This window comes from Micropterus salmoides, unplaced genomic scaffold, assembly GCF_014851395.1.
Source record: "Micropterus salmoides isolate LMB-PRFRI ecotype aquatic unplaced genomic scaffold, ASM1485139v1 Ms_hic_scaffold_12, whole genome shotgun sequence".
Taxonomy (NCBI): Eukaryota; Metazoa; Chordata; class Actinopteri; order Centrarchiformes; family Centrarchidae; genus Micropterus; species Micropterus salmoides.
This window is the reverse complement of record NW_024040263.1, coordinates 29,578,335-29,602,678: the sequence shown is the minus strand read 5'-3', so window position 1 is coordinate 29,602,678 and position 24,344 is coordinate 29,578,335. Positions and strand designations below refer to the sequence as shown.

The 24,344-nt window shown below is 40.9% G+C and overlaps 1 protein-coding gene across 4 annotated transcripts in view; it reads right to left on the bottom strand.

The window, feature by feature from the left end:
* rptor (regulatory associated protein of MTOR, complex 1) overlaps positions 1-24,344 on the bottom strand; it is a 239,276-nt gene that overhangs the window by 50,932 nt on the left and 164,000 nt on the right. For all 4 annotated transcript variants that reach the window (XM_038714432.1, XM_038714434.1, XM_038714433.1 and 1 more), the window contains exons 9-16: positions 20,641-20,741; positions 17,548-17,692; positions 11,937-12,012; positions 9,384-9,485; positions 5,199-5,282; positions 3,503-3,613; positions 2,458-2,532; positions 1,857-1,922 (exon numbers count right to left, since the gene is read on the bottom strand). In XM_038714432.1, coding sequence (XP_038570360.1) covers positions 1,857-1,922; positions 2,458-2,532; positions 3,503-3,613; positions 5,199-5,282; positions 9,384-9,485; positions 11,937-12,012; positions 17,548-17,692; positions 20,641-20,741 — 760 coding nt within the window. The remainder of the gene's footprint in view (positions 1-1,856; positions 1,923-2,457; positions 2,533-3,502; positions 3,614-5,198; positions 5,283-9,383; positions 9,486-11,936; positions 12,013-17,547; positions 17,693-20,640; positions 20,742-24,344) is intronic.

Here is a 24,344-nt window from a genome sequence, read left to right as displayed (position 1 = left end):
TCACATTAAAAGACTTGACACTGGGATTTGAAACACGGTAAGGCTTTTACTGTGAAAAATATGTGCATGGAGTTCTATCTGTGTTAAAATTCTGTCAATAAAATGTAATCTGTCCTGCAGAAGTTTCACATTAAAAGCACACTAGGAAAGGGAGGCATAATAAGGCCCTTCGAGCCACTTCTCTTTAAGGCTTTAACTGAAAAACAATTTAAGGTAAGGTATGGGGACTTTATTGTCACATACACATAGCAAAATTCATTCTCTGCATTTAACCTATCCCCAAGGGAGCAGTGGACAGCCACTGAGCAGCGACCAGGGACCAACTCCAGATCTGAGCCAGTGTCACAGGTCAATGGCACTGACTGCAGAACTTAACATGTATTTGAGTATGGGGAACCCGCAAACTTCTTGCTGTGAGGCCACAGTGCCTTCCACTGGGCCCCTGGGCCGCCCCAATGTGCAGGAAGTGTTGAGTTTTCATTTGTTTATTAAATCCAGTCTGTCCATTTAGCAAATTTTTAATTGGTGTTGCTGCTGTTGTGAATAACATGCAGCACCTCCTATATAGATGTTCCACAGTAAAAGCATGATCCCTCCGTTTTCCTAATAGGCTTTCATTTTCATTGCTTTCACAACCCTAACAACGGCCTGAAGTGTTCATGTTAATGTCCAGTTTTTCTAGCTTGACACCGATCAACATCTCTGCAAAAAAGAAAAGACTCGAATGAATGAAAACCTGAATTTCTGATGTTTATTTTAAGTTGGTAGCTGGGACCGAAAGAGCAGCAGAGTTTACCATTACAGCACTGAACATAAAACCCTTTAAGCAAAACCTCATAACCACATGAACCACAACAAATAGACCCGCTCAGTGTGCTGAGAATCCATGTTTGTCTCCTATATATTAGGAAAAACAACAAATCTTTTATCAGCAGCAACAAAATGTACCCCAGTGCCCCCCCTAACACACACTTTCTTCAAGTGCCTCAGATCGCTAGTGTGTTGTTCCCTCAGCTCTGATCGAGCCTACCAACTGAACCCTGAGAGCTGGAATATTAAGACGCCAGTGCTGGCTGACATGTTCGCAACAGCGACACCGCAGTAATGAGCGCTGTTGTTGAAAGTAAGAGGGATAAATAATGGAGATGTGGAGCAGGCAGAAAGTCTCTCTGTAATGTTGGGAATCATCTATTATTTACAGGGCTGTGAGAAAGGTAGGAGCATTAAGGAACAGTGGTATAGAAGAAGAATGGGTGTTTCTGAGCTTGAGAACGCATATAGCTTTTCTGATTTGCCAGATGTATATAACGTTAAGAGAGAGAAGTACTGTAATGCAGTAAAGAAAAAAAATGTAAGACAAATAACATTCACAACTAGACAGAAAAATAACCGCAGAGGGCAGGAGAGAGGCAGCAAAAGTGTTGGTAGAATATTTCTTTGTGGAAGTGTGTGTGTGTACTCCATGAAATGATGAGCTACATCATCCCAACATCGAACCCTCAGTGTCACACACAAAAGGCTTCTGGGATTGAACACCAGAGGCCAGGAGCAGGCCGAAGTGACACTTGCGGTGATAAAGTGTCACCATGGAGGTAGCTGGGACGGAGATGGAGATTATAGAGGTGACTGTTGGTGACAAAACTGTCACATAACCAATATCTCTGGGAAATACACAACAGGGGATAGAGTAATCTCTCAAAGTGACGGCTGGCCCCAAAACAACCAGCTGAGGTTCTGGTGAGGGAAGTAAATGAACAATGTGCTACGTTCTCCCTTTGGGCTTCCAGCAAAGCAAATTAACAGCAGTGCAGTGGAAATACACACATATCCAAACATGCTCATACACACACTCGTACCTGTCCTGTGTTGTAGCTGTTGACGATAACAGCCAATATGAAGACAGCCATGGTCCGATGTTCGGCCTGTAACAAAGAAAGGACTCAGCATATCTACTGTTGTACTCCTGCCTGAAGCTTTTCTGTTGCAACTCCAGACCATTCAGTGAAGTAATAAGTTAAGAAACTATAGAAAAGAAGATATAAAGTACTGTATTCCTTTCACACAAAACTATTACTCAGTAAAGATATGAAATAAACTACAATCAAACTTTTTTGGTGGACCCTTACAGACTAAAGGAATGTAAATCGTCGACGGACAGACACATTGGGACTTAACTGACGCTTCAAAGGTCAGGAGTCAGCGCTTTTTTCCCCCCTCTTCCATCTCTTGTTTACCTAGTGAGCTTTCAGAGGTTTTATACATCTGAACAACTTCTATAAAACCAGACCAGGCGTCTGATCAAGACCTGCTTTGTACCTACACCAGGCCATTAAACGGGACAGTTAGCAATTAAGGACTCGACTATAAATTTAAGTTTTACGGTATATCCCTTTATATTATAACTAAACGAGGGTCACTTTATTTACAAATGTACAAACGGCATTAGTGGATACTCACTGGCATGTAACTGTCAGCCAACACTGACAGGAAGTACTTGTGTCCGTTGTCTTTCACAAGGTCAGCTTGACATGACTGCAGAGAGAGAGACAGAGAGAGAGAGAGAGACAGAGAGAGAGAGAGACAGAGAGAGAGACAGAGACAGACAGACAGAGAGAGAGACAGAGACAGACAGAGAGAGAGAGAGAGAGAGAGAGAGACAGAGAGAGAGAGAGACAGAGAGAGAGAGACAGAGAGAGAGAGAGCGAGAGAGAGGAGGAGGAGGAGGAGGAGGTTCACTTCATTGCAGATATTGCTTTCCACTCATGCAGCATTCACAGGTGGCAGTGTCCCCAAACTATGAATGAATACGTGTGGCATAGCACACTGTTGAGTTTTCTTACTGAAAATCCCCTATGTAGACATGTGGGGAAATAAAACTTAATCATTTAACTTATTCTAAGGAATAACATGAATTTACATGACACACAAGCTCTCGGCACAGTGTCCAGGATTTGATCATGTTTTAGTCTGCTGCAATATGACCCAAAGTGCAGCTAAACTTACTGGTCTTAATCAAAGTCTAATTGACACATTAACAAAATAAAGTGTGTGGGAGAACACGGTTTCCTTATTTTTCTTTAAAAGAATTTAGTAAATGCAGCCAAGGTTTTTGAAACACATTAGAGACAATTAGAAAACAATATTTCATCAAGCAAAAACAAAAACACTGCAAAAATTATAGCAGCGTTGCCAATTTCAGATGTGACTGAATCAAACGAAGAAACCAAGAATCAACAGAATTTATCAAAATGTCTGACCCCACTTGTATAGCAATAGCTTTAACGAAAACATGCAGATGCTTTAATGAAAACATCATTGTGCATGCATTCACACTAAATACATGTGACTGAATTTTATTTTTTTGCCTATTCACACACTTTTTCTTTCGTTCCTTCAGTGAGTCATTATGTGCAGCAGACAGAAATCATAACAACAATAAAACTGTGATGTAAAAAAGCTGATAAAATAAAAACTGCGCGTGAGTGTTTTATATCAAACTTACACTGTCCACAGCCAGGATCTTAGCCCAGATGAAAACCAGCAGCGGCCGCAGCTCTCTGGCTGAACTCTGGAGCAGCTTTAATACGTAGGGGAAGATCCCCACAGACAGGGCCTGGAAACACACACACAAACACAGAGCCCCGGTGTTTATAGAGCAGTATTGATATTGCAGTTATGATCCAGGCCTTGCTGCTGAATGTGTTTGTCCACGTATGAAAACCAAGACACACCTGTGGTCTGAATTGTAAACATGTACAGAGAAATGGAATTTAGCTGAGCAGGAGCTGGGATGCCAAATGCAGTTTTGACTTCAGTTCAAATGTCTGCCAGTTTGCCTTTTGGAGGATTCAGCATGCTACTAACTTGGACTGTGAGTGACCATGCAGAAAGGGCTGGAACTGGCCCAGTGATTATGTCAAATTACATAAGATATCCAACATTTTAAGAAAGTATTACCGTGCATCTTTCAAGTAATGAAAAGAAGTCAATTTTAGTGGTATCATTTTGGCTCGCCAGGTTACAAGTCAGCTGCAGCAAAATGTTTCCTTTCAAGATGGGACTTCGCTGTTTACTTATCACTTCATGTTCTGTTCAACAAGCTAGCTCAGTGTGACCTGTCAATCACAGTAAACACCTAAATACACAGCATTTCTTTCTTCAGGCCACAAGGGAAGGGAATATGCTTTTTCAAGTTCTGTCTGAGAGTTAAATGAGAAGATGGATGCCACTCTGACGTCTGAAGTACGGAGCTGGAGCAAGAACACAACTAGTTTATACTAGCTTAGCATACAGACTGGAGGCAGGGGGAAGGTTCAAAACACATCTAATAACAACTCTAAAAGTTCACTAATTAACATGTTGTTTGAAGTGACTTTTAGAGGTGAATCAATTCCTGCACAGAACGAGGATTGTGAAAGCACATTGAGGAAGGATCTCTTGATGGCCAGTATGAACAGATACAGCAAGAACTGTTTCAACATGCATATGGGCACCTGACTATTATTGGAAGACAGACTTGAAAAATTGTGACCCTGTCCTTTAACACACAAATGTGACAGTGTTTTCATCCAAAGCAAATCAGAATATTTCTCAAACTAACTATTTCTAAGTTTGGGGCTTTCCTTTTTCTCTTGGAAAAATCATCTTGCAGCAAAAAGAGCAGAGATCTCCACATTAAAGGGTCAGTACACTCATATTCCAGAAAGACAGTTTCTCACTTTCCTGAGATCTAGAAATCTAGGAGCTTCAGCCCCCACACTAAAACAATGGAGATGAGTGTGTGCGCATTAAAACATTAAATGTGAATGCACAGTGTTTTTCCTGTAATAACGAGGATAATCCACATACTATGCTGACCAGTAGTTCCACTGAAACTGTTCACAGCTTTAGTCTGTGGATCATCCAGGCTAATTGGGACACCGTTTCTGGAAAGATTAGCTGCTCTTGATACGTCTTTTTTTTTTGTACTTTAAGTGCCACAAACAAGTTCACCTTTATTGTATTGATGTAGGTATAAATCACAGAGATATCTCAAAACCTCAGCACATAAAACTGAAACTATTTGCACAGCTACATACAGGAACATTTCACAGCACTTCAATTTTCAGCCAAGGACATTTTGTTAATGTTATCCAAAGAGGAGAGTCATTTTTAAAATGAAACCAGTACTTTTGAACAGGCACACAATCCGAACATACCAGACTCACAGCCCAGGGACCCAGATCCAGAAACCGTCCGAGAAGGTCTAGAGCCCGTAGCCGATGCACCTGACTAAGGAGGACCTGAAAGAGAGCAAAGGTTGAAGGTCAACTGGGCTACCTCCAACCCAAGAGGAGCCTGAGATTAGAGGAGGAAGGAAGAGGATGAGGAAGAGGAGGAGGAGGAGGGGGAAGGACAGCAGGAGAAACGGCAGAGAGGGTGAGGAGGTGGAGTGAAACAGGTGGCTCTCCCACCACTACCGCTAACACTCCGCACATGCTTACTCCGTGTGTGTGCCTGCGCAAGCACAAATGTGTGGGCGACAGGGTGCGTCCTCTTGGCCCCATTTCACTTGGCTTCTCAAAGAGATACAGGTTTAGGACGATACCCGTGCATGTATGTGTGTGTGCGCATTTTAGTTTACATGCAATGCAGCGGAGATGCCAAACGGAATCACGATGTAACAGTTTTGGCCAAGGAAAACTATTTTAAGGAGGCATATGGTATGTGCTAAAAATGTATGTGTGTGTGTGTTTATGTGTGTGTGTGTGTGGTGTGTAGTTTATGCAGCATTAAGCACAATGCAGCACAAAGTCTGTGTGAGGGCTGGACTCCGGTCCATCCCCATGTGACTATCACACGGTGTGTGTGGGAACAAGCATATGGAGGAACCCAGGTCCACACACACACATATGCACACATTTCAACCAACACATAATGTATAATTCGTGTTCTCTGTGACTTTAACCTGGCGAGCGTTACCACACAAGCAGACGGAGGCCAGGGGAAGACCGGTCCGGGGTTACCTCCAGCTCCAAGGAAGAGCGTGGGAACATGGGTGTACGTGTGTGTGTTCGTTTTTCTATCCTGGTGGGATCATGACCTGACATATCACTCACGCCGTGGGGGTACATTGTAATCAATAGAAAACAGTGTGCTGATATGCCTGGTGCAGGTTTCAAGAAAAAAAGTGGTGACCAAAGAGGAGATTTTCACTACTCTGTGTGTTCCCCTGTGGTCACTGATGGTAATTTTTCTGACAAAGTCTGTAATTGTTTACATCATCTAAACTTCATATTTTATGAATCGTATTACAGTCTGTGTACTTTATTGCGATCAGACTTTTGTGTTAATGTTATTAGTTTTCCTAAACTCAATGACGGAAGCCGCTTATTCATTAAACTTCCTTTTAAATTGGTTTTTATTCTTTGGAAGAAACAGATGATAATATTTTTGTTGGCCTGAGCAAAATAGATAAAACTACAAATATTTGTAAATAAATAAAAGGTCTATTTATGTAATGCTTCAGAAGAAATGTGATGAGCCCATGAGGACTACAGCAATTTCCACCACCATGAACTTATTATCGACAAGGTTTGTTTTAATTTTATTTAATTTAGCATTATATATTTTCCACAGAGTCACACACACATTAGCACATTTAATGCACATGATCCAAATAATGCATGAACATACATGTGTCATTTCATCATAGCAGGGATGCAAATACAGTCCCTGAGCACTGCTGCTATATTACAATGCGCAAGAAGGTGTGTGCACATATTTGTCTCCGTTCCTTATTTGTGTAACACCTTGACTCCAATCTTCTTTAGTGTGATGAGTAAGCACTTCCTATCATCCCGCTGTGAGTGTGTGAACCGTGACAGCCACACTGACATGTAATTATATTATTATTTATGCCTTAAACGCTTCGCAGACACCTGATGCCAAATATAGGTGAATGTCCTGAAACATCACAGTTTAGAGTGTTGTAATCCCTTTGCACAATCTGTTAATCCTTTCAGGATGACTGTTGTCAAGACAACGCAGCACCGTATCTCTCCTTCCCGAGCTCTGTTGTTCTCCCTTTGCTCATTTCATTAAACGGCATTATTGATGGAGTACTCTCTGTTGACCATTTCTTGACGCTCTTTGCATCGTTCAAATAGAGCCAGATTTTATGTTAGAATCAAATCGTAAATCCTCTAAGAATGCACCGGTCTTTTAAGTTCCTCCTTATGCAACCGTGTGCTTAAAAGGGTATAAAACCTGTTTATGTGTCCATCCGTTACATCAGAGAGCACACGGTAGCCTTGAGATTACTTTGCCCTCATGGTGTAAAGCTGCATAATGTTGCATAATCTTAAAGGATACTGCTGCTTTACTTCGTCTCTCTCTCTCTCTCGCTCTCTCTAAATCCATATCAACAGCAAACACACACACACACACACACACACGTTACTTCACACACCATCCAGTGCTCTCCAATCAGTCTGGCTTTTAACGGGTCCCGACAAAACTGCTGTATGGACGCGCTGAGTCAGCAGGAAATTACCATTCAACACGGACAGTGGCACACCACTACTACGCTGTGATATAATACAACATCACAACTGTACAACCCCACGGGATGGTGGTGGTGGGAGGAGGAAGAGGGAAGAGGAGGGGACTGTTGCTCAACAGCTGATGTACACTACAAGGCTTTAGCAAGATTTCACCCCAATTAAAGCATCCCTAACAAATCTAATGCCACTACAGGGAACACAGCCGCCACTGTTCTTATCACACAGGCTTTGTTGCAGGGAGGTGATGAAGAAAACTGGCCTACCAATGCTCAAATTATAGGATTTTGCTGGGAGATCTTAAGTGGTGACCTGGAAGTAATAGTGTCTGATAAAGATAAATAAATGGAGGGAGAGAGGAGAGCGGTGAGAGTGATAGTAAAAAATGTATTGCTGTAATCGTAATTTTCTAAGATAATGACTCTTGGCATGTGATGTGTGTGTTAATCAAGATGCTTTTGCCGCAATGAGTTTCCACATGCATAATGGAGAATAAGGCCTCTTTCAACATATCTGATGTCATGTATCTGTTAAAGAAATGGCATTCAAACATAGGTGTCGGTTACAGAAATGTTGCACAATTCCTCTGATCAAACAGTTCTTCAATTCAAGCAGCTGCAGTGCCTGCTTGATATTTGGCACCTCCTCTGCCTTTAATTCAAACCGGAGATATATTACAAGTGTTACTGAAATGTTTTAAGGTCCAATCGTGGAAAATTGCTGTTGCAACTTCATTTTAAATGTGAAGATGAATGGAATAAAGTGACGATACTGGTGTACGAGTGTGAATACTGCTGTCTAGAGAAACTTAATGATGCAAAAAATGAGACAATGAGTGAATTAAAGAGCTTCCTGCATAATATGCATCAGCATATTCCACTATTATTATTTCTTCTCTGCTGTATTTCATATTCTTCAACACTCCCTAAAGTTTACTTTGGTTTGTGTCTTTTGGTTTTGTTGAAATCTGTAATCATGGTTCCTTCAGCCATCAGTATTGACTACTACTACAAATGTTTTCAGATTACACACTGAGTTCTAATTATAATGCTGAATTATCATCAAAGCTAACAGAATTAAACAAGACAAGAGACATTTTAGAAAAGCTTCTGCAAAAGATTCCACAGGCTTTATGGACCTGTCTGATTGTGAAAAGCTTCCTTTTCTGTTTGGGGGCCACAGAAACAACTACAGCTCAGTTTGGTGTCTGCTTCCACAACACAAGACAAACAGATGACAAATAACCTGTTAACCTATTAAAGTTTTAGTTTATTCACCCAGTATTCCTCCGAGACAGCGGTTTCTGTTTCAGTTAATGATTGTGTTTCAACCTACATACTGAACTGGTGATCATCACCTGTTTGGTATAACTGTTTAAACATACTGTACACCTGCCTACAAAATCCCTGACATTGTGCAAGTGTACCTAGAAGCACTGACACTGTTTTGAAGGCAAAGGGTGGTCCCATCAAATATTCATTTAATTTAGATTAATCTTCTGCTCATTCACTTTACATTTTGTTAATTGACACATATAAGCATGTATATTTTTGAAAGCATTTTCTCTTGTACAGGACTGTGTGAACAGTGATGTGTGCATCAACATAAATCTCGGTCAGATAAAAGGGTACACAAGATATATAAAAATTATAATGATTTTCTTTAATGTTTACTGTTCATAATTTCTAATTTCTCATAGAATCACTTTAATCTTTGTATGCTTTGGAAAAACAACTGAATTTACATATGATACTTAGCGAAAATGAAAAATTGAAATCAAAACAGAGAAAGAGTGTGTTTCTGTGTGTGTGTGTGTTTCTGTGTGTGTGTGTGTGCTCGTACCTGCAGTACAATAGGGAGCTGCTCAGGAGGGTTTCTGTTTTCCACGCCCATCGTCAACCACACCTGAAACGCCGTCAGCTGCTCCGCGAAGAAAGGACTGTGCTGTGGACACAAAACACACACACACAGTGCTTGTCATGGTTTTAAAGAATTTATGTGCTTACTTATTCTCTCTCTTCCTCGTGCGCACACACACACATACGCGCACACACACGGTAATGAGCCAGTCTGCAGTGACTAGCTTATCATTTGATAAAAGCCCTGACACAATGAGCTAAGAAGTGACACTGCACTGCAGTAACGACATAAATCCTGATCTATCATGATCACCTTCCCTCTCCCTCTCTCTCTGCAGCTATGGCAGTTTGCCTGATTGATTGGTTGCTGGCCGCAGAGTTTTTGATCACGCTGAGTGTTAATATTGCAGCGGGAATTACGACAGCGTTGTGTAGACTGTTGATGGATGTAGAAAGGGGGAAATATCAAGGCTTCTCGGGTGGATGGCTAAATTAATTTGTGCATAATCAAAGCTTAATAACTCTATACACACTGTCACATACTCACTGATACATGAAGAAAGTGGCGTATGGTGAGCATAGGCCCCGCTTAGAGACTCCTATAAAGAGGCTTTAATGCTGCATTTTGGAACATAAAACTCAAAATAACATTTAGTTTCCTTGATAGAGACCTGATGCTTCATGATAGATAACATTGTATTGGCATCTTAACTACAATTCTAGTATCTCTATTAATTAATAAAACTAAATCAGGGTACCCCCAGGATTCTCAAAGTTAAATTTTAAGACTTTTAAAGACCTTTTTAATACCCCCTAGGATGAAATTTAATTCCAACTTCCCTGGCGTACAATGGAAATCCGAATGAATTTTAAGACAGAGAAAATTATTATTTACGAAGTTACCTGAATTTAATAAAACATTTTATTATAATACTTCACATTCATATTTCATACACTAATAGCTTTTGGGGGGTGTGTTTGTACTCTGATAACATAAAATGAATGATGGTGGGGACATAGAGGTTGAGACCCTCAGGGTTTCTGCAGGTTTCACCGAGTTAAATTTAAGACCTTTTTAATACCACACAGAATGACATTTAATACCCATTTTATGACCATACCGTGTTAAGTATTATAGTAATGATGAAAAAACCAGTGGGACAATATGTCCTACAACTATTTACTTTTATATCAATGTTTTCCCAGCAGCATATAATAACATTTTCTAATGGTATCGTGGATTAAATCATCACAACCTGGAAGCGGATAAGCAACAGAAAAGGGGTTCTTGTATTAACTAAGTCAAAATGATTGAACAAATCGGCTAGCTACAGTAGCAACAGTATTTGCTAAAGTTCTGATGTGTGGGATTGAATGGCCTCCTGTAGAACACTCGACTGTCGCAGCAATCCCACTTTTAGTTTAAAGGTGTATAACGTCGTCTGACAGTCTACAATTACAAAATACAAAAACATGAAGAAAAAATATTTATGACTTTTGTAAATTAAATTTAGATGAGGGTTTGTAATAGCTTCAAAGGCCTTTCTTTCCCCCCCTTATTTTCAATGTATACTATTCTATACTATTTATACAGAAATCTGATTTTTCTTGGTGTTTGTTATGTCCATATGGCACACTGAAAAAAACCCAATATATTTGGCTGAGGGGCCGTAAGGGGAGCATTATATGGTTAAACATTTATTATAACACTCAAGCATTGTCAAGAGTACAAAATAAAATAGAAGTTGTAAAATCGGTAAAAGATTTTCTCCAGCTCTAAATTCAGTTGTGGCAGAGACCAAGACAATAATGTAAACAGCTGGAGCACATCAGAGAGGAATTAAAGGCTCCTGAAAGAGCAAGAAAGAGAGGGAAGATCTACTTTAGTAGTCCTCAGAGGCTCAATTACGGTGCTGGTAAGTGTTTTCAGCCAGAGTGCAGAAGGAAGCAGAGGAAGGATCAAGGATGGAAAACTGCCCCCGGGGGAGCGACGGAGAAGAAGCCCACCTCCGAGGGCCAGGTGGAGGAGAGAAAAGGTAACATCGGGGAAAAGCTGCTCTGCTGCCACTTTCTCGGTTTCTATGGGTTTTCTGATCAGTTTGCACCACAAAGCAGATGTCTGCACACACACACATGCCATCATCAGGTCTATCAGCCTCCCACAGCGTGTTTCCATTCCTCTCAGCATGTCCATCACTGTCCCCAGCCATGTCAGTAAACATAACAATACACTGCAGGGTCAGTCATTTTTGTATTTGACACACTTGAAGTATTAGGGAATGAGTATGTGTGTTTGAAAGACGTATAGAGATGCTGTTAGTTGAGGACAGCAAAGGAGCACTGTTGATGTTTACAGGCGTCAGTGGTGGACAGATCCAAGATAAGAGCCATCCATCAGTGCTAGGTATCCAGTGACCACTAACCTATACGCATACACACACGCTCGCAAAAACACAGACGCAGCACCTTTCCCCCTTTCAACTGAAATAAAAAATAGGTCTGTTTATTTTTCTCTCTCACACACACACACACTTACTCTGAAGGCAGTGCCCTCCTCAATGATAGTGGGCAGCTGAGAGAGGCAGATGTCCACGGCCAGGTCCCACGCTTGCCTGTAGAGAGGTGACACACACACACACACACACACATTAGAATTACGACACACATTATAAGGAATAACCACCAAACCACACACATTAGTTACAACTGAAAAGGAATCTCATTACGATCTGAAGCAAGAGAAACAAGTCCATGGTCATGGCTTTCCTTCTCCACCCTACCATTCCCACTCATTCTCCACAGCTTCAGTTTTCGCCCTTGCACTCTCCTCCCTGCACAAACAGCTCTTTAAATTTCCAGCCTCAGGTCCTGGAGGGGGCAGCAAGGAGCCTTGAATCCCTCTCTAAACGCCAGCGTTCTCTCATGGTCGTCATATCTAATTCATGGGGTTATGCAACTCACATCAGACCTTATCGTAGCTTCTCTATTCTTTCTGTCCAAGTCTCTTTCCTTTCACTTTCCGGCTCCTTTTTCTTGCATCAAATTGAGCTCAAGGCCTCGATGGGGCTTTTTCCTCTCAGTTAGCACGAGTGAGGGGTTGAGTCATGTTCCCAGTCGATGCACTGCGATGTAATGTGATGCTGAACGAGTGACACGGAGTTCACTCTGTCGGAGACTCTCTCTGCTGCTTAAACAGCTTCTCCCATTAGCTGAGAGCAGTATAATAGAGTTGCACTCCTGGCCGACAGCACAGCGTTAAAGGTACCGTGGATCCACTGCTGTTATGTATGTGTAACACGCAAACACACAGCAAAGTATGTGGCTAAAAAAACACTGCTGTCTAATAAGAAAACTAGGAGGTACATTTTGGCAGCTGGTATTGTTTTTTCTGTCAACTACTTTTAAATTGTTCTAAAAGTCATCAAAAAGGCAATTTATTCCAGCATTCGTGTCAGCTGGTACAAGTTCAGGCTAAATGGGAGAATTTATAAATTCAGCTGCCACCGCAGCAGGCAAAACATTTAGCCTTCAAGCAAAAATGTCTACAGTGCATTCCAGGCCTTACTGCATTATTAAGAAAAGGTGTTACTCCTTTTGCAAGGTTTCTGCTGCTATATAAAGTCTGATTTTAGAGAAAGCAGACCATGTAAATATTAGATTGATGGTGTAAACACTGGTTGAACCACAAATTATCCAGCAGATTTGAAGCAAAGACCTCAACTTGCACTTGTACACATATGTTGTATGTATTTACAATGCATTTAGCAAACAAATAATTAGGGCAGGGGCGAGTAATCGATTGCGTAAATCGTCAATGCGTCGCTGCATCCGGTGTTTGTGGGATTCCCCCGGACAAGCTCCTGCTACAAGACTGCGCCTTCGACTGTCTAAAGTCTGGGAGTTTTTTAGACAGACACTCAACAACGTCCTTACGGGAGCTTCACTGCAGCACAACTGCTGTCCACGAATACGTGAAGCAGCATGAACACGTGAAGCGAAAGCATCCCGGAGAACTTTGTCTAGACGGCAGCACCGCAGATCGTGTTTACTTCTGTGTCCACACAAGCATGCGTCATTATCAGCACGAGGACACGCAGTATTTCTTTATCACCTTCATGTTAAAAGTAATTTCTGCCCCGCTGCTGTCATGGAAATATTCAGCAGTTTCATATTTTCTATTTATTTAAGGGACACATATGAGCGAGAAACCGCTGAAACTAACAGTACAGACAACAATAACAGTACAGTTATTTTGGATAAATTGGTATGTTAATCGAGTAATAGGGAACTTTTTTCCTTTAGAATACACAAAATTAGTCGTTAGATAAATTGACTAATCGGAAAAAATAACCGTTACATTAATCGACTTGAAAAATAATTGTTATGTACAGCCCTACAAATAAATAACCCTGCTATGTATGATAATTGCGAAATATTTTAAGACTAATAGATGCCCATGTCAGTGAAGTTAGAGTTATTTGTGTTCTATTTGACATATTCGCGGAGCATCTGCTATAGTAAGTGCTCGATAGCAGCATGGTTTTAAAAATCACTAACTAAGTCTAATTGGCAATTAATTGAGAGGGAACGTATTTTACAGATTGGAACCAGCAACCCTGTAGTTAGTTTAATGTGGGGGAACACAAATTCCCATCGACAAGGGTATGGTGGTTATATATTTTAATAGTAACTCATTGTTTCTCATGAAGCTCTCACCCAAGAAAGAATTTGGGGGTAAAATTGCCCAGACTAAGATCCAGAATTTTATTGGGTGAGTATTTGAGCGCCTTAGATTGGACTTAGAATGGACTCCCCCTTAGAATAAATTGAGATAACTGCGCCCCACCCCACATCTCCAACTTGAGCCTCACAGTTTGTCTTGGGTTTGCAAGTGATTGTGATAAGTTTGTTTATTCTATGTTAATGATTGCTTTTGCACAGAAAATAATGGAAGTTTATATTATAATGGGCTATGTGGTTGACTTTTTCAGGTCCAAGCCCCATGAAGCCACTTACTTTCCTCTACATGCTGTGTGAATGTACTATTAACTTGCATGGCTGCTGATTCCGTGTTCAGCCTTTTGTAAAATGCCTGTGTGAAATCAGTATAATGCTCATCTGAACTTGATTATTTGAGCTCTTTTCTTCGTTTTTGGAATCCAGTAGTTCTTTATTGTTTACTGTTTGTTCTCTTTTGGCCGGTTTGTTTCATTATGTATTGTACCTTATTTTTTAATGCATTAAAAACTAAACAAAAATGTAATTGAAGGGGTTAAACAGTAGGTATCAACGAATATAAGAAAGTAGTAAAATAATGAAACCTGCCAATAAGTCTTATTCGAGAGGCAAATAAACCCTTTTGTCCTAATGTCTCCATATGAAATGTTTTCCATCATCAAGAAATGTATCAACAGGATATTTCTTAATTTTAAGTACTGGTATTGGAATCTGTGTAGAAATTTTGTCAACAAATTTCCATCCCTGCTGGGGTTTATCTAATCCAAAGGTGTGCAAACAAGCAGATAGAGCAGTCTAATCAGCAACGACACGCTCACAGGGAGGAGGCTGCCGCACCGTTTGAAATGACAACATTGACTTGCATGATGCCTGCCAATAGGAATGAGTAACTCACCAAAACCAAGTGTGTGGTGTGTGAGATGAGGGGACAGCCGACAACAGAGGAGTGCAGGGGACCAGTTGGTGGCTGACTAAGCTCTTTTTCCTGTTGGCTGCAGAGTGGTGCAGCGACGCGCACTGACAATACACATATAAAGTAGACACACACTCCCACACAGAAACTGCCCACAAGGGAGTAATCAGGTTTATCTGCTATCCTCTATTCTGCTCTGAATAACAATTGCTGTTTGTTTTTGGGCACCAACATCGATCAACAAGCCCCTAAACTGCTTAATTCCCCCTCTCCATCGTCATCCCCCACCCCCATCTATGCTGATCCAAACTTTTATTTTTCTAGCACTGCCTTTTATCTCTGGCACATCCAGTTTTTATCGTTCACTCAGTCTTGTTTCCCACACTCTTAAAGCACCTCTCCGTCGTTATTCTGTCCTCCTTAATACTGCATGTGGCTACTGCGAAACAAAGTGCAACTCCCAATTTCTTTGGCGGTAAACAGTGCAATACACCAGCAATCTAAAATAATGGGCTTGTACGAGTGAGGAAAGACAGACTAGGGCTTGCTCAAGGAGCAAGGAGCAGTGTTCTTTACATCAAGTGATGCCAGGGACTTACACAACAAGTCGCCGCTTGAGGCAAAGAGAGTGAGAAAGGTTTTTTTTTTTTTTTCTTTTCGAGCCACATAATGAGTGGGAGAGATAGAGGCATTTATAGAAGACCAAGAAGAGAAACAATGGAGAGTGGGAGAAGTATTTGTGTAACTAAATGGAGATAGATGATAGGATAATGTTTCTTACATAGTGTGGAGGCGTATGTAAAGTCAATGGACAACAGGAGGCTTTTGAGCACCTGTGTGTCTGTTTAACAGTCTAGTAATGAGATACATGGAGGACAAACCGGTAAATGGTTAAAAAGCCTCAAGCTGTGTGAGTGGGGACAAGACTCTTAGATTTGTGTTGTGTAGTAATTAAAAAAACTTTTTTTGTGGACTGGTATAGTTTTATTTTTTGTGGTACGAGTGCTTTTAACCTGCCATGTTTAGCACAACTTGTCTTGTGTCTGTCTGCACAGCATTCAGGACGACTGAGGCTGCTGCCGGTGAAGACCGTGTCTGCCTCTGCTATGAAGCAGACAGCAATACATACAGCGACACTGCCAACAGTTAACATACAGAAATAACTGACAAAACAACCGTGGAAATTATACTTAGCATGAACGAGGCGTGTGCATATGCCACAGCGCAGAAGCAAATAAAAACAGCTACATGTTTTGTCTCACACTCTCTCAACAGCATTTATTTTGAGAGTGATTATAGCATTTCATTTTGTTTTTCTGTGTTGTATGATGAATGTGGCTTGAACTATGGGAATGAAATGTGTATTATTGGCTGATGGACCACTTTTGTCCTACTTTTACATGAAGTGGTTGTAAATGAGAGATCATGCTCTACCATCTGAGGTCTGACTGCGATGCTCCGTTTCTCACACTATTTTTCGACACACACAGTTGTGCCTCCATCAGGAATACGCTGATATTTTGGCAAAAACTTTTCTGTGCTTTATCACTCAAGAGTTTGTTGAGAAGATAAATATCGCTGTCATCACTGTTAATTCTGTAGAGAAAAAAAGCGCAACACCTGGATCCAGGGAACAGCTAACCTTTGAACCCTTTTTTTTTTGTTGTGTTCTAATTTGTTAGTAAGAAACCTAGTCATCAAAACATCTAAGACTCACCTGGGTTTTGTTGAGTCAGGATAGTATGTAAACCCAACTGTGAAAAACTAATATGGCGCATACAGTCACCAACCCCAGTGTTGTTGGGCAGTAATTAGCTCCAAAGGGTAAAATCCCTGCCAAACAACAGTGTCCTGTTTTCTGTTTCTACCTGTGCTAAATCCACAAGATACAATGTGTACAGTAAAAGATGCAATATAACACTTTTAATGAAATAAGCCCCTGCTTCCAGTCTTTGTGCTAAGCTAAGCTAAACATGTCTTAGACCAGAACATGTGCTGAATGCCAGAGTTGAAACTGATAAGTAAACAAACATATTTCCAAGACAGTTAGAGTATTTCTTTAAGCTTTGTAAAGTATCTAGCAGGTGGTCTGTTACTTATAATAATAAGAAAAATAAAAAAAAACAAGAAAGTACTAGCTGTGGAAAGCTGTTTTAGAGAAGAGTTTTCATTTAATAAAGGAGCACAGAACATTTGGCAAATACACCCTGAAGCAGATTTGCCATGTGTGCGTAAGTGACCAAGTTCATAGCTTTTTTTAATCTCTCTACTGCTACAATCTTTAAATACACATATAATACCTTAAATAACACAACACTGTCTCATGTCATATCAAAGAATGTACAGTATGTGTTAAAAGTCTGTTCATCCTTTAACTTCAGTGTGTATGGACAAACAGCAAAGCCTTCTGGATGACTGTTCTTCCTCTTGCCTTCTGCTCTACACAACCAAGGACATCTGGGTATCTGTGTGTGAGCGCAGTTTGTGTGTGTCTTACCACATGGCGTGCATGTATGTAGGGGGCAGACGGGGACTGCTGACCGGTGTACAGTTGTATGACCTCATTATCCTCTCTGCTAAAAGGAAATTGCGAAACAAGCTGGCCACCAGCAGGTCCTGACGAAATAACTTCTGGAACAAATCTAAAGACAGAGAGAGCAAATAGAAATTGTCCGTCAGGTCAGAGACAGAAGAGAATAAATACAATTAACACAAAGGCAGGAAGTGAGGGAAAACAGAGGAAGTTTAATTAGAGCATGTGAGTATGCTTACAGATATAGAGAGACAGTGATTTGCAGATTAAAGTGATGGGTCGCAGTCACATTTTCATCAGCTCATTAATGAATTCACTAATTCACTTTAATGGGGTCAGGCCAACCCCATGCCAATCTCTGGCTTATGACTGTGATTCCCCTCTTTTTGTGTGAGGGAGGGAATGTGTGTGTGTCAAGGACATTATACAAGAGACAGTGTCTGACAACTCCTGCGCCTACTATTAGTGTTACACCCATAGAGTGCAAGCTGACTCAAGGGGTGACACATTTTAGAAATGATTTACACTGAAAGAATAAACACAATGTATCTAATGAGTTGGCCTGTCCTCAGTTGTTTTACTTATTCTGGTGTTAACTGCCAACTGAACTTTGTTGGAAAAATACAAATGACAATATAAAACAATAACAATATAATACAAAAATCATAGTTTGATATATGAGTATGAATATTTCCATTTAAAATCAATCGCCACCATGGCGACCTGTCAATCGGGCTAGAGTGACTCGTACCCACAGGAGTGTATAAATTGCAGTTGAAAAAGCTTATTAGGAGTTGGCTGTTCACTTTCTCTGGTGAGTACATTTAGTTTTAAGCCTGTTTTTCACTAGACAAAATTACCATCCCGGTTAAAATGCCAGTTAACGTGAATTAAAGATGCACATAGCTAACCAAGCTAGCTAGCTCCGCACACAGCCGTTGGCTCCACAGTCTCTTCCAAATCTGGTCACGTCTGGTGCCGCTGGTTGCAAAAACTCAACATGGCGCCGCCCAAATGGCCAAACACGAGGCTTCAAAGCGGCAGTCCACAAACCAACGGATGACGTCACGATCACTACGTCCACTTCTTACACACAGTCTATGACTCTGGCTCTAACCGTCTATATTCTGTTGCAGTTTAAACGTTTAAGTGATTGAGCTGCTGTGTGTGTGTGTGTGTGTGTGTGTGTGTGTGTGTGTGTGTGTGTGTGTGTGGTGACAGAGTGAGAGAGAGATTTGGATTAGGTGTGCTGTGCCTTCATTACAGGGATTCTCTCTGATGTGGGCTGCTTCATTAACAGCAGAGCCCCCGGGGTTTAAAAGGCTTTGGCAGCCATCAGCATTGTCACATTGCTATTCTAGCTGGGATACAGTTTGTCTCGGGGGAGTCTGAGTGTGCTTGTGTGTGCAAGTGTGTGCGTTTCTGTGGATGTGTGTTGCATACAAGAGACAGGTGAGCGATGAGCGAAAGTGTGTGTGCTGCATGCAAACGACAAATGTATGTCAGAAAAAGAACAGTGTGTGAGTATGTTTATCTGGCCAAGCTAAGCCTGTGGGTAATGGTTTGTGGCTGTGTGTGTGTGTAGCTGTGTGTGTGTGTGTAGCTGTGTGTGTGTGTGTGTGTGCGCGCGCATGCATATTTGTTGTTTACACCATGCAGAGTTTTGCTTGAATGTGTATGTGTGCACATATTGCTTTTACGGACGCCAAATTATGGGTAAAATGATGTCCCCAATTACTGCGCTAGACACTCTAAACACAATTAATCTCCATTTAAGGAGCCAACCTGCACTTACTGCACTTCTGGCATTTTATATCAACATCTCACTATTTTCAACCACTGGGGATGTTCTCCAAGTTTTAGTATTGCTGATGCTTCACTACTGTACAGTTTTTATTAGGTGTCCTAATTTGGTATCCCTGGAAGCTGAAACACATGGCTCATTTCATTTTTCATCTTTGGCTAGACATGTAAAATAAAATAGATATTTTTTAACTGTTTGACAACTTTTGTGTACCCTAAGCTATCTTTACAAGTTTGTGTTTCCATCTCCTTCAACACCCGTAAGAACAGTGTTTCGGGTTGTTTGCTTTTTTGCTTTCAGCAACTTACAACTGGGGTCTTATTTTCATAGTTTTGGCCACTGTTTCTATCACTTATGACAACACTGTAGTCACCGAAGTAAACGCCAGACCTGAGAACACAACGACATTGGTACAACAAAGTCCCACAGGTTAGGAAACCTGTGTATTTTTGACCGTTGGCTTAGACCTGTCCCCTTAGTTAGTGTTGCAATACTTGCCAAGCTTTTTGTTCTTCCATGGGAGTTATGCCGTTTACAATGATGTAGTGGTGCCAGATTTACCGCACAAAATCCTTAGTCGTTTTAGAAATAAAGGGTTGTTGATTTCAAACGGAGATAGAGAAAAACAGGGTTCTTATTTCTAGTCGAGAATTGTTGATATTCTCTCTGTCTAAGGTAACATTGGCTGGGGTGGATACAGTGTAAACTTCCCCAATTCCAAAAGAGCAGGACGGCAATGCTAATGTTAGCATCCTGGACCCTCTTCTGCGCATGTGCTATCGTAAACTGAGCATTTTGTTTTTACGTCAGACATGTTTAAAAATTCATTACACTTTCTCTCTTGTGTTTTTTTGGTTTTGGAAAGGCAAAATAAAATAGACAATACCTTTTAAAACCTTTATATACAAAGTATAAACACTTAATACAGGCCCATGGACATTGTTGGAGAGAGAACGTGGAAAAATCCAAGGCATGATATACATGCTGTACCTAGTTACAGTTGCTAAGTAATGATTGGACCAGCAAGTTTTTAGCCCTTTTAGACTTTTGAGCAATGTGAGTGTGATGGATTTCAACAATTACCTCAATGCTATTATAACTGATGACCAAAACTATAAAAATAAGACCCAAGTTGTGATAAATTGGAATTATACTGTCAATTTGGTAACTGAGGAAAATAAAATGGTGACATTTGATTAAAGAAGTTTTACTGTGCATCTCCAGTGTGTGTGTCTCTGTATGTAAAGCCTCACCTCTAGGCAGCACATTCCAGGCGATCGTGTCGGTGATGGCTGTGAAGATCCAGTTGAGCTCTCCGAGGGGAGTGCGTCTGTCGTTGAGCCTGCCAGGGATCCTGCACCACACACAACATAACACAGATGGCACTGTGTCAGCCACGCTCACTGCATGTCACATATTTGACTCAGAGCACAAAGTGGCAACTGCTCAGTAGTATTATCACAACACATCTGAAGAAATTTACAGGCACTCAGAGAGACTAACAATGAGTGCAAGTTAGAATATTCATGTATGCTTATACGCTCATGTGTGCACAAGAGATCTGTAGCCCAAGAGCTGACACACAGAGCAACATCAGGCACAAGCAGAGAAAGAATGCAACATTTTGTTTGGATGATATGTGAGATTTACATACAGGCATTGCAGGTTGATGATAAATGACCAGACAAGACAGATTTCTACACTTTAGCGCTATGCCAGCAAAAGAGAAAGGTCTGGCTGAAGCTATTAGGGGCAAAAATTGCTCTGGCTTGTTTGTATTTCTTTAAAGGTGCATGTGTATGTAAATGTGTAAGAATTTTAAGATTTTGGCCTCCTGTCAAATTCATACTCCAAACAAATAGGGGGCAGCATATCAATAACTGCTAACTGCTGCGAACTGCAGCTGCCGTTAGCTAGCTCAGTTAACTCTTCAGCTAGTAGCGGTCCTATCAGGTGGCCTCCAGCACAGGAACTTTGCACCACCGGGAAGAGGTGGTTTTGAGACCCAGGGCGAGGGCGACCCAGTGGGGAATGCCGGCGGGGAGCTTTGCTGCAAGGAAGACATACGGAGGCCAGATTGACGACAGGGAATACAGTACAGAGGTGATTCATAGCGGCTCAGAAAAAGACTCGAATCATGCGTGCGGAGAAGCAAATTAACTTTAAAATCAGAGATTTGCGAAAGGAGTTTGGTGCAACGTTTCTTGCTTACAGGCTAGAATAAGACTAACACTACATCCTCTCCTGATACACAAACATAGCCTCAGAGAGGCCAGTCTGACCACAAGTAATACAGTACAGAGGTGATTTACAGCGGCTACAGCGGGAACTCTGACTCAGGGAAAGACAAAGATTTACTTGTTTAATATGGAAAACAGGTGTAAGAATTTCCTTTCTCTAAATTTTAAGTTTATTTTGTATATTTATTTGAGTAAAAAAAGCTAAGACAGCTTGTATAACATAGTGAACTTGCCAACCGCACACATATCCCAGCTACAACTACCAGGGAGAGGCCTGTCAGACTATCAGCTATTGACGTACAATGTTAAATTATGAGACAGGACGGGCTGGGACTAGCTGGTTAGCATGCTAACCTCAGTAGATACCTCTGCAAGCGATGGTGCCCTTACAAAATGGTACCAATACTGCAGATAGCGGAAAGGGAGGAGAATCCTCTAATGTGTCAATACTGTATTATTTTTCCTGTATTATTTATTTGATCACCTCCAATACCCAAATCATATTTGTACACTTACACTACTGTGGTCTGATCAGTACAGTATTGTATTAAACTTGATTTTAAGTTTTTCTTTACCTTAGTGTAGGAACTTCATTGACTGACATCCCATTGCTGAAATCTACTGACTACAGTACAGTATCCACACAGCTGTGTATTAGAACATGTGTAAACCCATGTACCACACATTAGCCATTACAGAAGTTCCTCCTCTCGTAGTCTGGCACCTAAAGAGTGACTGGAGATTGGGAGCACCATGGAAATAAGAGCAGGGAAATCTGTTTCAGACAGAATCTAAGACGACGTGACGGTAATCAGTGTAGCAAAACCAAGAAAATTACCTTTACCACACAGAGGCGTCTGCCTATTAATGAACACTATGTTAAACAGGGAGAGACGACAGGGGGATGAGGGCAAACACTTGCTGGTTCACAGATATTACAGTTTATGTGAGCAGGTGAGTCATTTGCGTCTGAGTAAAGAGAACGGGATGGAAAAACTTTAAATTAATGAAAAAATGTGGGGAAAACTGAAGTAAATGAGAGAAAGTACCTCTATAACTACACACTAAGCATTGCCGCTGACAATGCTATAGACAGGAGAGAATGTGTTTGTTTTCAGAACACAAGAAGATTGGGTTATTGGGAAGTGATTTATTTCATTGTCTATGAGGCGGGATTACCTGGCTGGTGGAGTAGATCATGGTGTTTGCTCACTCTCTTTACCTTTAAAATAAACTTAAAATGCTGAAGACCCACTGAGCCAACAGGTCACAGTTTAAGTATAAAGGAACCTCTGCATGGAATGATTTTGGTTTGTCCCAGACAAACGCTGACAACAGTTTTTGATTGTCAAAGTTTTTGTCATCAATCCAAGACGTGGGTCCTGGTCCTAGATCATATTGTGAAACACTGACACCAACCGATATAGATTACTGGCTACACACAATATTTTAATAAAGTTTGAAAGAAATTTGTCAAAACTATGGTCAAAATAAGTTTTGGTGCATTTTCAAATCCCATTTTGCAGTGTGATGTGCAATGAACCTGCAAGATCGCTGGTAAGAACAGTGTCAGTTTCGGAGCATCAGAGGGCAGTCACTCCACCAAACCTCTTTAGCCTACATCCCCACTCATCTGCCAAACACCCAGTGAACCCAGAGAGCGAGGGTTAAAACCTGTTCAGCTGTGTCAATGTGCAACCTAACCCTAACTAAGTTTTACGGATAATTATCATGTTATCTCAAGAAAATGACCTCTTGTTTCCACTCGGCTTGACTTACTTTTGGTACAAGGTGCTTTTCTCTATTAAGCACCCCATCAAGCCAATCAGCAGCCTGCAGTGTTTGAACTCCACCTTTTAGAATCGGCTCAGCTCGCTTGGAACCTCAACCGAGGTGATACCAAAAAAAGAAACAGGTACCAGGTACAATGCACAACTTTTGCCAATGGAAAACCAAAAAAGAATGGCTCCAAGCGAGTCCAGCCATCCCATGCAGTGGGTATGAAGCTATTCGTCACACAACAATTAATTTAATAATTATAAATATACAAAAATTAAGAATTATACTGCTATATAACTTGCTTAACACTAATTAATTAGACTTTTACAAAGTATAATCGACACACAATGTCTGACCTTTTCCTACCCTAAACCTCCCATTTCCACCTCTAAGTGACAAATAATAGCAGCTATGAAGCTTCTGGCAGGAACAAGCTTACTGTATAACTATGAGGGCCGGCCAGCTCCTGAGCACTTTGAGTGCTTGCCAAGTCAGCACTAAGGATGAACACTCAGCAGTTCATATCCTTGCTCAGTATCCAGTGTATATATTTGTTGAAGGAAAAGGATGGTGTATTGATGAACAGATGGACAGATAGCTGGATGAATTGTTTAACATGTTGGGAAAATGCCCTCAGAGGTGTTAAGGCTTGTGTCAATGATAAAAATACTAATAATATTCATAATTACAGTGATACAGTGAGCACAGCTAACAAACACACTGAGGCACAGGGTTTTGAAGAAATACTACATACAAAAAAACTTACTGATGTCATGTTTAACCCCCCCAACTAACTATGTAAAAGTACTTAATATCAAGGAAAAGACAATTGTTGCAGTCAACATTCTCCATCATCCATGCAATATGATACAACAAGCTACCGGCATATATGCAATAAATGATAAATAAGAAATTTAGCCGAAACACATTGGTTGAGA